General features: G+C 46.9%; 1 protein-coding gene across 2 annotated transcripts; it reads right to left on the reverse strand.

Annotated features, from left to right (window-relative positions):
* Window positions 1-393: 393 nt before the first annotated feature.
* On the reverse strand, window positions 394-6,617 carry PPP1R3B (protein phosphatase 1 regulatory subunit 3B). 2 transcript variants are annotated; one of them, XM_070408325.1, is made up of 2 exons: window positions 6,554-6,617; window positions 394-2,627 (listed from the first exon to the last, which is right to left on the reverse strand). In XM_070408325.1, exons 1-2 carry the CDS (start codon window positions 6,565-6,567, stop codon window positions 1,745-1,747), a joined length of 897 nt encoding a protein of 298 aa, XP_070264426.1. In that variant the 5' UTR covers window positions 6,568-6,617; the 3' UTR covers window positions 394-1,744. The 2 variants fall into 2 exon arrangements, with proteins under 2 accessions (XP_070264426.1, XP_070264427.1); XM_070408326.1 differs by lacking the exon at window positions 6,554-6,617 and adding an exon at window positions 5,873-5,949.
* Window positions 6,618-13,895: the final 7,278 nt, after the last annotated feature.

Genomic DNA, 13,895 nt, shown 5'->3' on the forward strand with positions numbered 1-13,895 from the left:
TAAATGTGATTTTCCCAGAAATGACATTATCATGGCATCCCTCAGTGCTGCCCACCTGGGAGAGGCATAAACAATAAAGCACGAGATTACAGACTAGTAACAGCCAGTTTTAGGAAGAAGAATTACATTAAACACAACTTACAGAGTGTTTGAAAAGTTAAAACATTTTAAAGTTCAAAGAAAAAAAAAAAAACCCCACCAACTCCAGAAGCCAAGACACTCCGTACCTGCCCGACACCCGACAGGATCGACAAAGAAGCTGGGAGGTGTTTCCTGATTGATTTGGAAAATGCAAACGGACGGAGACTCTCTGCCTGCAGAGTCCAGTAGCGGTGCGTCCCACTTCCTGCTTCCCTTAGGAAAACCTCACTTTAGTAAATCAGGCAAAAGGAAAACGAGACAGTCATTTAATCTTCCAAAACAAAAACAGAAAAACCCCAAACCTTCTACAAATACACATGTAAAAATATTTTAAACACCCCCAAGTACAAACCAGTCTTGCCCCAAAATAATCACAGGATCTGGGGATCCATCTGACAGTGAAAGTTCCAGGAGTCTCATAACCACATGACCCACCAGATTTGTAATTCTTGTGTCCAGTATGGTGGAGAACAATTCATGTCCGCTATTTCAGAGCTGGCAAACACCGGAGAACTTCGCGAGGCTTTCCTCCTCTGCCCCTTTCACATACTCACACAGCATAAATAAGGACACCCAAATCCAAGTCCCTGGGTGCTTGTAAAATGTCCCGGGTCCTGTAAATCACAGTCAAAATAAAAGCAAACATGTTCGGAAGGCTTCCAGGATACACTGGATCTGCCAACCCAACTGTCCTGAACACAGTGTAAAAGATGAGTCTCCAGAAAGGGCGATCTACAACCCGCATATAAAGAATAAGACGCCTGCCCACCAGCCGAGCAAGTTGAAACACCCCTTGTAGGTGAGCCTTCTGGTGACTCCGGGTAAGTCTGAGTGCTTAGAAAGCTCCCCCAAAAGCCAAGAGGAGAAGCGAAACGTGCCCCACTCGCGGCTGTCCTGCCTGTCCTGAGCCAGCAATCCGTAGGCTGCACGGACGCCAGTTACTCTGGGTCACTGGCGAGCTGCTCTCCGCTGGAATACACACGGGGCCCAGCAAGAGGAAATGCCTGCCTCCCAGGCCGATTTGTCTGTATTATCTTTTCCTGAACATCAGATGAACTGTCGAAGAAAAACACCAAAAAAACGCATGGAGACAAAATGTGAAGAACGCGGAGATGTGAGACAGCAGCGAGAGGTAGGAGGGCCTGGCTGGGTGGAGAGAAGCCAGAGAACGGCAAGGGGCCAGAAGGTGGCTGGGGACGGAGTGACATCCGAGTGACTGACGTTCCTAAGCCGCTCCTCCACACAGCCCCGGCACCCTCCGAGTGGCCGCGTTATGAAGACACCATCCTCTAGCCTCGCCAGCACTGCCTGCAGGCCTGGCTCCCGTCCAGACCCTCGCTGGCACCATCCTGCCCGTACCCTGTGGCTGCCACGGATGCCAAGCAGACCGGCACACCACGGCCACTCTGAGCGTGAAACTGGTTCTGTGGTCTAAGCCGGGCTGGACTTGCTGGTTGAAGGAAAAAGTGAATAGGATCCTTTCTTTTCGGAAAGTGTGCCTGATGGCAGTTCAGCTATTCTCTTGGCTTTCCATCTCCGTCCCTCTGTGCCTGCAGCGGGGCTCGTCTGCCCCCACTCAGCTGGGCTCTGTCACACGTGCTCACTAATAGTAGGGCCCTAGCTTTTCGTACCCTAGATAACTAGGCCACTCCGGGAACAGACCGTAGGAGCACCGAGGGCTTCCAAACTGGTCAAAGGAGATTCCCAGATCGGGTCCGTTTCGTGACTCGTCCGGGCCCTGGGTGGACTTTAGTTCCGCCCGGGTGATGCGATAGTTTTTGCCTTTGTTGCTGTCCCAGTACGTCTGGCCGTTGCACTCAAAACACACAGCGAACTCCATTCTTTCATAAGACTGGATTTTCTCAGGTAAGCGGATGTCAAAGGAGAACGTGTCCCTGTCTGAACTAGAGTAAGTGTCCTTCACATACCAACAGGGGAAGTCTGTGAAGCTTTTCCAGGTGTCGAAGGTCATCCTGATCTTCACCGTCTTCTCAAACGCCAGGTTCTGCACCTTCACGGTGCCTGCGACCGCTTTGTCCTTCAGCACGCAGTTCTCCAGGCAGACGTGGTCGGTCTGAAGCCGGTTTCTAAAGTCTAAGTAATCTGCCGAAGGTTGAGAAAAATCCAACACAAAGCTCTCGCTCTCTGCTGTCGTCAGACTCACGATGTTGTCTAGGAGCTCAGTGATGTTAAACGGAATATCTAACGGGTCATCAAATTCCGAGAACACTTTGACCATTGTCAGGGCCAGCCCCTGGTTGTCTGCGAAGGACACTCGCTTTTTCACCTTTTTCTCCTGGATGGTTGGGGCCACCACTCCACTGGCTTCATTCTTGCTGCTCAACTGAATACAAGGCCTCAGAGGTTTGCTTGGCTTTGGTGAGATCTTGAAGGCGAACCTCTCTCTGCGCAGGGAAGGGGCCATGCAGCTGTATCTGCACTCTATGTCCACAGCCATCATGGGGTTAGATGAACAGGCTAGAACGCTGGCAAAAGGGGAAAGAAAGGAACAGCAATGAGATCAGACTGACATTGCTTTTCTTCATCTCTGTCCACACGGCTACCGTTCAGTATTAACTCAAGTGTGGTCCAGATTAACCAAAGATAGTGACAAAAAGTGAGAAAGCCAGAGACATAATGGGTTCGGTCCCATTTTTCAAAAGAATGACCGCACTTCCCTAGGATGCAGCAGGCACTTAGGGATGACCAACTGGAGAAACACACACGTTCAGAGAAAAATATAACAATAATTAATAGCCACAATGTAGTTATCTAAACATTTATTTTATTATTTTTAATCTTTATTATTGAAAGTATTACATATGTCCCCTTTTTCCCACCATTGACCCCTTCTAGCCCGCCCCTGCCCCCTACCCCAGGTCTTCACCACCCTATTGTCTGTGTCCATGGGTTATGCATATATGCATATAAGTTCTTCGGTTGATCACTTCCCACCCACTCACTAAACATTCATTTTTAAAGGGTAATTGTCTTACTGTTTCCTCTCTAAGGAAGTCAAAGGAGTGAAGATTATAGGGGCCATTTGCTTTCATTTATCTGTTCTTATGGCCATGCAGTGGTTCTGGAAAGGAGAATTCTGACTTAATTGGGCAAGATAACTTTTAAGAGTGTTGAGCAATGGGTTCAATGAAAACAAACAAACACCTAAACTTGCATTTTAGTTTTCCCCTGGTCCATTGCAAAACTTTGTTAGAGTATACTGGAATTACACCTTCAGCTTCAACTTTAACACAGGTAGTTGTTTAAAAAAAATAAAAATAAAAGCCTGAACAGGGGCAAAGCCCCTCCTACTCTGTCCACCGTTGACAACCTGGGTATGAACAGGGGGAGAAAGAGTTCCTCCTTGGCCACAGCCGCTTCCTCCTTGCTTGAGTCAGCACAAGGTCAGCTGCAAGTTCTCTCTGCCCAGCCAACTAGCCTGCAAGCCGACCTCGTACGTGCTTTCCTGCACGACGTTAAAACAGTCAATCAGTTCATTAGAAAAAGGTTGGGGAACTCTCAAGATATTGTGTAAACTGAATTCTAAAATAAGGGGCACAGTTAGAGAACGAAGATTTGGTAAAGTTACACTGTTTGGACCCAGGAGTGTAAATTAAATTTGCCTGAGATCCCTTTTACCACTAAGCTACAAGAACAAGTAGAGCTGGGGATCGGGAGGTGAGGTTCCAGCCAGAGCCAGAGCTCATTAAACAATTCCCCTGGCACCTTCTAGAGCCTAATCGGTTTTGCAACTTTTTTCCACGAAAAGCAAAAGTGAGGTTAACTACCTTTTGACCCAAGGGTTACTGCCCCAGAAGCATTGCACAAGCAACCCCTGACCAGAACCCCTTCAGTCTCTCAGTCTGACCGCAACTATCGACCACTTCACCTGTCCTCACATGTAGATTCCGATTTTTATTAACTGGAACATTCTCCAAGAATCAATCACCCAAGTGCTGGCTTAGTGTAGGCCTTCCTGACTGTCTGCTCAGGAATTCTCCAATGGACTGTGACAGGAATGACCATCACCCAGAAGTAGTTCTAGCAGCAGAGACATGCAAGGTAATAGTTTCCTAAGCTCCTGAAAGGACGGCACCTGGACAGGCATTTTTATCTTCAAGTGGCATGAAAATGATCAGTTCCCACGCAGGATGCACCGGGCTGTACCTCAGGCCCCTTCTCCTGACAGACTGTCCTGCTGCTCCAGCCCTTTCCCTCCCCCAGACCAGGGAATAAGAGTGACCAAGGTTGGCCAGGGGGAAAACAGACCGAGAAGACACACTTTTGACCCAGCAGGGCGCACAGGACCTGGAGACCAGTTCATTGCAGGACAGGCTCCCGAGAGCAACAGCAGCTGTTGCTCCGACCAGTATGGATGCTCAAAAATTCAGCTTCCAAAAGATGCTTGACTGGGCCATGCCCAAGGGTAGATTTCAGTGTTCCTGGTCAAAAGGGGGCAAACCCTAAACCTCCACAATAACCAGAGAACATGGACAGTTTTGCATCAAGGCTTTCCCTGTTCCACGAGGGGCAAATTACACACCACCAGCCCAAGCTGGCTCGGGCTAGACGTCATAGTGGTTTCTCTTGCAAAAACTATAGGCTTGTACAGGAAATAACCCCAGGACCTTCATAGTTCCAGGTAGCTGACCTACTGACTTTCTGGCTATGCATTTTATAGTAAGTAATTGAAAAAAATTTTTTTTTTTTTGTATTGAGGCCATTCTCTTGTAATTTTATAAATAAAGACAGAAAAACAAGATGCACCAATAATCCCCCCTTCCCTTCGCCCCAGGAACACCAAAACATCAGGTAAGGAGTGGCAACAGGTTATCATGTTTAAAAGACACAGTCATCGACCCCTTCAGCATTCCTTGATCCCCTCCCCAAAGGTTCGGCTGACACAGTATGAATAAAGTTGACATCGTCCTCTTTGTACTCTGATCATGGGGCCCTTATTCACAGCCATAAAAGCCACTTGTATTCTATCCTGTCACTATCGTCCAAAGCATCTTCAAGATGAGTATCGTGGCTGAGGCAGCATATTACAGAAAGGAGATGAGTTAAAATGGCATAGTCCCTGCCATCTAAACGTCCAACGTGAAACACAGAGCCCTGGCCTAGGCACGCGTCCACCTGGCTGTGCCACTTGCTGCAGGTACTCCACCTCTCTGGGCTCCAGCTTTCTCCTCGGAGACCCCTTCTGGCTCTGACATTCACGGTTACTAATAATGCCCCATGGTTCTTCTCTTCCCACTAACTTTCCCCAAATACCTCAACTTAAAGTTTGTGGTAAGGCCTCCAGCTGTCTTCCTTCATTCCTGGCTCCTGGGCAGCCCTGCCAAACGAGCCCTTTATTTCCTCTCCCCTCTGCACCCCAGCTCCAAGCCCTCCCGCTCTCTTCTCTGCACCTTGGGTCTCCCAGGGACGTCTGGACACACAAACCACAGGCTCCAACACCTTCTAGCAACTCTCCACGTTCCCAAGTCAAGTCTTTCCTCAATTGTCTCCTCTTCTTCAAGAAACAATGCCATGACGGGCCCCCAAATCTTCTAGTATGTCCTTCTAGTCCCTCTAGCTGCTCTTCTCGCAGAATCCCGTCCACACCCCCTTTTTCTGTGTTCAAAGGAGAGGAGCGTCCAGGCTGGAGGATTCCACAGGTCACTCCGACCTGGATCCCTCTCGGACCCACCCCCTCTAAGATCTTCCTTTGCCTGTCGGGGGCACCTACCTTTGACGCCGCGGGGCAGCCCCCTCCCCAGCGCGCTCGGAGCTGCATCTGAGAGCCCTGTGGGAGGTGGCAGAGGCGGCCGCCACCACCGGTCTACACTCAGTTCCTGGAGAAGGGGGAGGAGCCCGAACTATTACTCCAGGGCGGGGAGGAGGGATCACCCCGGCCCGCGCCGCGCCGCGCGAGCGCCCCCACGCGGCCGCCTGGCCCCGCCGGGTCAGGACAGCCCCAGTCTGGGGACCTCAGGCCAGGGGACAGGGTTGACGCGGCGCTCTATGTCTCCTCTCTCTCGGCGGCCCGAGAGACTATAAAGTGTGTTTCCTAGAGTTTTACGGAGAAGCGAGACCCTGGGAGAGAAGAATCGACTTTTCTTTGTGCTCCAGACCCCATCGGCCAACTCCGCAGACACTCTGCCGGGACAGTAGAGGGCAAGGGAACCCTAAGTGCCCGTCCCAGCCCCGCAGGAGCGCACCTCGGGTTCCATCCCACCTCTGGTCCCTGGATTGCCCGCTCCACGTGGAAGCAGCAGCGTCCTGGAGCCCGTCTAGAGTGTTCCACCCCGGAGTGTAACTGCAAGTTGGAGGGAGAACGCGCAGACGGCAGGAACGACAGAGGGTCTCCACTGCGCGCCCCTCGCCGCCATCACCCCGCGCTCGGACGCCAGGACGTGGAAGGACGTACCTGGTGCAGCTCATAAGCCCCGAGGTGCAGAGGCTCCAGCCCGCGGCATCGGTGCCAGGGTGGCTGGGGCAGCCGGAGCGACAGCAGGAGCGCGGGCCGAGACTCAGGTCCGTGCCCTCAACCGGCAGCCGCATCCGTCCGCGCGCGAGAAGCCCGCTCGCCTCCCTACGGTCCGCCACTGGGACTCCGGCTCCCGGCCGCAGCGCCGCTCGCTTTAACTTTCGGGCTACCTCTCCCCTCTCCGGGTGCCATCCCAGACCCCCTTCCACGTGAACGCCCCCCGCAGCCAATGGGCGTGCCGGGACGCGAGCGGCGGCCAATGGCCGGGGAGCCGCGCGCCGGGGCGAGCACCGCGGCGCCACGTGATCCCCTGCGCGCCCGGAGGGCTGGGGCTGCGGGGAAGGCGGTGGGTCGCTGTTTCATCAGAAGCCGGGGGCCAGGCGCCAGGGGGCAGAGGCACTTTCCTGCAGATGAGCGCCCGGTTCCAGCTGGAGGCCTGGGCGTGAGAGGTTTACGGTTTCCTCCTTCAGGCGCGTCCTAGCGGGGCAAAACCTTTCCATATTTCCCGCTGGCCCCGCCTCCATCTGCACTTTAGCTGCGGAGTTCACAGAGGACCGTGACTGCCCCTACCACCTGCGGAGATCCGGGGAGCCCTGAGAAAAGACTTGTGTTTCCCGGCTCTTCAGGTGGCATTTCTTTGGGTTAGTTATTCCCAGATCCTGAGATAGGGTCTAATTGAGCCCAGCTGATGTTACTCAGTGGTTGAGCTTCGACCCATGAACCAGGAGGTCATGGTTTGATTCCTGGTGGGGCACATGCACCGGTTGTGGACTCGATCCCCAGTGTGGGGAGTGCAGGAGGCGGCGGATCCATGATTCTCTCTCATCATTGATGTTTCTCTCTCTCCCTCTCCCTTCTTCTCTGAAATCAATAAAAATATATTTAAAAAGCACACAAGAACCCCCACAAAACAAAAACACAATTCTTGGATGCTTGCTTTGTGCCTGTCATGGTCCAGGTATTTACTGTGAAAGGAATATAGTACAATTCTTTTAATGTTATTGGGCAAAGGACTAAACCAAGGGTGGGCTACCCCTGGCACGCGTGCCAAACACGGCACGCCAGTAACTTTTGCTGGCACGCGAAACCCTCTCATAATCTTCCATTTACAATTTTTTTCTTAATATCAACTTTTTTATTTTTCAGATAAATTTAGTGTAGGTGCATCTTAGATAAATAAATAATGTTACATAACATGTATACATTAAAAAATAAATGTATTTTTCATCATCATATACTGTTTTCATCGCTCGAATGAATTTTATTATTTCTTCAAGGTTCTTCACATACGTAAACCTTAAGAGATATCAAGTAGGCGTAACATGTTCTCAAAAAATTAGGGTTGGCACACAGAAGAATTTTGAGTCAGAGATTTTGCTGGTTTTGGCACGCACTCACAAAAAGGTTGCCCACCCCTGGCCTAAACCCATCTCACATAGTGTTGCATGTATATAGTTGAGGGTTTCTCAGGTAGGTATATTTTAGCGGAAATTACCTGACTTGAATCTGTTATAAAAATGACCTGGAGGAAGGAGGGGGAGGGTGGGAGGGAAAAGTTTAACCAAAGAACTTGTATGCCTATATGCATAACTCATGGACACAGACAATAGGATGTGAAGGCCTGGGCAGGGGGCAAGGGGCAGGGGCAGGCTAGAAGAGGTCAATGGGGTGAAAAAGGGGACATACGTAATACTTTCAACAATAAAGATTTTCTTTTAAAAAATGACCTGGACCTACAGGGCTTCCATGATCTATCTCTATGATACAGAGAATGATGAGATTCTAAAAGACCAAAAGCCCCTCCTCTCCTATGAGAATAACAAGTTTACATTTATATAGTCATTCATATAATCTCCTTTATGATCCATCAGCTTTGAGGTGGTCACTTTAGGGCTGAGGATCCTAGTTTTCTAATGTTAATGACTTTTGGGAGCTGATAGAGGCGTGCCAGCTTTTTAAAGTGCCAAGTAAAGACATTGAATTAAAAAACAATAACAACACCAAAAACAACTTACCATCTTCTGTTACTATCCTTTTTTTAAAAAAAAATAAAAGTTCTTTTTAACAGCAATAACAACAGAATGCAGGAAGGATGTAATCTCAGAGTAAAGTCCTTTACATTGGATATATTTAGCTTTCTGAAAATTCATTATGTTGAACATGGTATTTGGGAAACTCTGCTTTCAGGGATAGAAGAGCACATCCTAATGTTACTAGGGATCTAAGACTAAAACGCTAGTTGGTTACAGTAATCCAATACAGGCCTTCAGCTTACAGAGTTTCCCCAGATATAGTCTCCCTGCCTGAAGGGAGATCATTAGTCCTCTTCTCTTTCAATGGGCAAATCTGATAAAGGACCACCTGCAAAATCAGCTGCTGGTAGGTGGTTGGCAAATAAAGTTTCTGTGCAATACTCCCTTTCCCAATTCTAAACCCCCTTTATTAGCTGATGAGTGGGTTGAAGATTTATTAAGCCAAGGGTTGGCTGCGTTTCTCCAGCGTAGTGAGCATGGTAATGGAATGGGCAAAGAGAAAGAGCCAACAGGTATTGCAAAATGTATGCAGGCAAAGGGTGATCTGCACCAAACCGGGAAGAAGCTGGAACAAGTAAATACAATTTTACAGCGTTAGGGTTTGGAAGCATCTTCCTTACATAGATCTAGGAAACCATGGGTAATAATTTCCCCTGCGGTTTCGATGACTATTTCAGACCAGGAGAGTGGGGCTAAACTTAGTTGTGGCACACCACAGTCTTGGTAGGTAGGAGTGTGGCATCTATGAGTTTGAAAAGAGCACAGTTTCACTTGCGATCGGAATGGATCTGGGCTACAAGGTCTGGAGGACTGTTCCAGCAGAATCCATTGCAGTCACAGAGCCCAGAGCCCAGAACCCAACAGCTGGGCTGGCCCTTAGACGTGGAGGTCTTGCCTCACCTTCTCATTTTATAGCAGAAAGAAAGTCAAAATAGATCATTTCAACCCTTTAGCCAACGCATACCAAGTTCCCTTTATGGTATCTGGCATTTTAGTTTTAATTTCATTTAATAAGGCAAGCATCCCCTCCTCAAATGAATAGAAAAGACGAGCATTGTCTAATCATTATTTTCCCATAAATTGTTCTTTTTCGGGTCTATTAGTAGTAGCACTGTCTTTTCTTCCTTCACTGTGGGCTGTTTGGGGACTCCTTGAGTCCCTTCTTACACATTTGTTTATTCATTCAACAACACATTATTGAATAACTACTGTAAATCCGGGTGCTAGATATGGAAAAAATAGAAAACATCTTACTCTTAAGAAGCTCTGAGATTAAATGACGATGCAGTATGAGCATTGAAGGTAAATCTCTGTGTTTTGGGAGCTAGCACGAAGGCTGTGCATGTGTAGCAGTGCAGGTGGGGGTGGGAGTGGGGAAGGTCAGAGAAGGCTATGAAGAAGTGTGCTGGGAGCCAGTCCATCCTTGCTGCTTGACACAGTCGCTGCAGGGAAGAAACATCTGCACAGCATATGTTTCAAGGGACTTGGCGTATATGGCATACTGTTCTTAATATGTTTGCTCACCTTCTTGGCGCTATGTGTTTTTACCAAGGTCACCTCTCTGAGAAAGGTTGTTTCCCCAGGTAGGAATTTTCCCCTGAAGTTAGGGAGGGAATAAAACCCCTTAACTAAGTGCCAGGTGGGTAGTTAATCACTTTAACTATGAACAATCATGCTTAAGCTACATAATCTTTACTCCCTGGAATGGAGATAAGAAACACCCTAACCTTTGGAATAGAGATTGATAGGATTGGAATCAACTGGTATAAATACAGATGTAACAGGACAACTGAGGATCCAGGGTTCAGGTGCCTGTTTGGGCGCCAGATGTTGGGGTCCAACCCCAGCAGGTCCAGGGGTCCCCAAAGGTGTGGATGGAGTCGGCGAAGAAGGAATGACATGGAGACAGCCTTCAGTTGATCAGCAGCCTAGTCAGGACCTCTAGCCAGGATCTCCAGCCAAAGTTCTGGTCGGGATCTCCAGCCAAGTTCTGGTTAGGATCTCCAGCCAGGTTCTGTGTCCATGTTCTCTTGCTAGGTTCTCCAGCCAGGTTCAGTCACCAGGTTCTAGTCAGGTTCTCCTGCCATGTTCTAGCCAGGTTCTGTCTCTAGGTTCTTCAGCCAGGTTCTCTCGCTAGGTTCTGTGTCCTGTTGTCCTGTTACATCTGTATTTATACCAGTTGATTCCAATCCTATCAATCTCTATTCCAAAGGTTAGGGTGTTTCTTATCTCCATTCCAGGGAGTAAAGATTATGTAGCTTAAGCATGATTGTTCATAGTTAAAGTGATTAACTACCCACCTGGCACTTAGTTAAGGGGTTTTATTCCCTCCCTAACTTCAGGGGAAAATTCCTACCTGGGGAAACAACCTTTCTCAGAGAGGTGACCTTGGTAAAAACACATAGCGCCAAGAAGGTGAGCAAACATATTAAGAACAGTATGCCATATACGCCAAGTCCCTTGAAACATATGCTGTGCAGATGTTTCTTCCCTGCAGCGACTGTGTCAAGCAGCAAGGATGGACTGGCTCCCAGCAGAAGTGACCATTGAGCAGCATCCTGAAGGGGGAGTTAGCGTTCAGGGGTAATGGAGAGAGCATGGCAGGAATTGGCAAAGGTCCAGAGCTCTCTACCTTCCCCTAAAGAATTTCCACTCTGCTGATTAAAACAACGTTTCTGTATGCATGTGTTAACATCAGCATTGTACTCATCCAGAACGTTTTTAAAAATATTGTTAATGTCTTGTCTCCTTTTCAACTTAACACGTTTCAAAGACAGCCCAAACCGAGGTCCTACCGTCAGCCAAGATTTTGGAAGAAAAATCGTTTTGTTTTGCTTTGTTTTTTTATTCTTAGAATTATAACATTGCTTCTCATTGAATAAAAAGTATTGCAGAGAAAATCTAAATAAAAATAACCAAGGGTCAGAACTTAAAAAGAGGACATTCTTGTGCCTGATGAGAATAGAAAGAGGGAAAGACTTTCCAAACTGCCCGAGTCGGTTTATATTTAGACGAGCGAAGTTGTTTGCACCTGTCAGAGCTGCAGACATGTTCTGGGCGCATCGTGTTACCTGGGGCCCTCTGCCCCTCTTTCAGATTTGACTGAAAGTGACTTGCTAGGTCATGTCTTATGGGTTAGGCAGATGCATACTTTAATGGAGGTTATTCTGTAAGCCTCTAACTATGGAGGATGTGTTCTTAGCCTGGGAGAAGACCTAGACTGGTTTACATGTCCAGGGCTCATCACGGCATTTTTCTCACCCTTGAGGGCTTTTGAGAACCTGGGTGAGTTTAATATGGGGACCACTCCTTTAAAAGCTATGTATACAGAGCAGCTTCTATTTCATACAGAGTTTTGTACAAACCTGACATGATAGCTTTCATTTGTAATATTATTTTATGATTATAAAACTAATACAAGATCATTGTAGAAATTATGGAAAATACAGAAAAATGTAGAGAAGAAAATAGATCAGCACCACCCAGCAATCACTGCCAATATAATTCACTGTCTTTTCGTTCAGTATTTATTCTATGCATAAACATTAGATTATCACAATCATAGAATATGTGAAGTTTGATATCTTAATTTTTTACTAATGACTGCTTCTAAATTTTAGTATTATTATAATTTTTCAGACATGCTTTTTAAAAAATGTTTTTATTGATTTTAGAGAGAGAAAAAGGGAGAGGAGAGAGAGATAGAAACATCAATGATGACAGAATCATCGATCAGCTGCCTCCTGCATGCCCCCTACTAGAGATCAAGCCCACAACCTGGACATGTGCCCTTGGCAGGAATCAAACCTCAGACCCTTCAATCCACAGGTTGACTCTCTAGCCACTAAGCCAAACCAGCTAGGGCCAGGCATGCTTTTTAATGGCTGTGTAATATTTCTTCATATGAGAGACCATACTTTATTTTCTTTCTTTTTTAATTTATTTTATTGATTTTTCACAGAGAGGAAGGGAGAGGAACAGAGAGCTAGAAACATCGATGAGAGAGAAACATCAATCAGCTGCCTCCTGCACACCGCCTACTGGGAATGTGCCCGCAACCAAGGTACATGCCCTTGACTGGAATCGAACCTGGGACCCTTCAGTCTGCAGATCGACGCTCTATCCACTGAGCCAAACCAGTCAGGGCCATACTTTATTTTCTTATTGTGGGAGCACTTAGATATTTTTTCATATTTTCTCTATTGTAAATACATGTTGATAAACATCTTTATATTGAATCTATGTCCACACCCCTGATTATTTTTTTTTATAACCATTTCCCACAGAATGCAAACAGATGTTCTTCAAACTCTTGATTTATATTGCCGAGTTGTTTTTAGAAAAGATCAGTATTGGCTTTTTATTCCCACTACTGGAGAAAATTAAGAGTTAAATAATCTTAATAAGGTCTTGGCTTGTGGACTTTGGGAAAATTATATATCTCATCTGACAAAAAAGCTATATGAGAATTTTGACTAATGAGTCATATATTCTGTACCTGGGTGAAAATAGCTGTATTCCTCATCGTTTGCTTTAGCTTTGAACCTCAAAGTACACAGCCAATTTGTGTTATAAATGAGGACTTCATAACCCATATTATTGACTAAAATGGTATTAAGTGGTGGCTGGTCAGAGAGAAGGTGGAGAGGCTGGGAATGAGGTAGTATCACTTTGCCACAGGCTTAAAAGGAATTAGGCAGAACCCAGGATATATATTTATATTCTTTGCTCATTTATTCCCTGTTCATGACTGGTGTGGTCATAAATTATATTTAAGTGTGTAACTAAATACATATGATGCAATGTATAGCTTCCAGGTTTTCACATCAAGTGGCATACGTTTTTGTGTGCGAACATGTCACTCTGCTTTTAGGGTTGGGACAGCCATTAGGCGGCTGCGTGCCTGGTACTGAGATCTGGGCTGTTTCTCCTGTGTGCCTGGGGTCAGATCCCTCAGCTACAGCAAGCACTTCGGGGTTTTGTGTAAGCAATTGTTCTTCAGCCCGTTCCATCCTGTATTTACAATACTGCCTGGATCATCCTCTTAGAAACTGGCGATGATATAATTCGTATTAAGAAAACAATGACTCACTTGAGAGATGAGGTAAAAAACGAAGTATTTATGTACCGGGATTTTAAAATGTGCACCACGCTGTTTTCCAACCACTTTAATTTTCGATCATGCCTTGATTTCTTTGAAATTTAGAGTCAGAAGCTGGACTGACTTCATGCTTTTCCCTATGATCACT

Source organism: Myotis yumanensis, unplaced genomic scaffold (genome assembly GCF_028538775.1).
Source record: "Myotis yumanensis isolate MYYU_CA2020_CCGP unplaced genomic scaffold, mMyoYum1.0.hap1 SCAF_3, whole genome shotgun sequence".
Lineage (NCBI taxonomy): Eukaryota > Metazoa > Chordata > Mammalia > Chiroptera > Vespertilionidae > Myotis > Myotis yumanensis.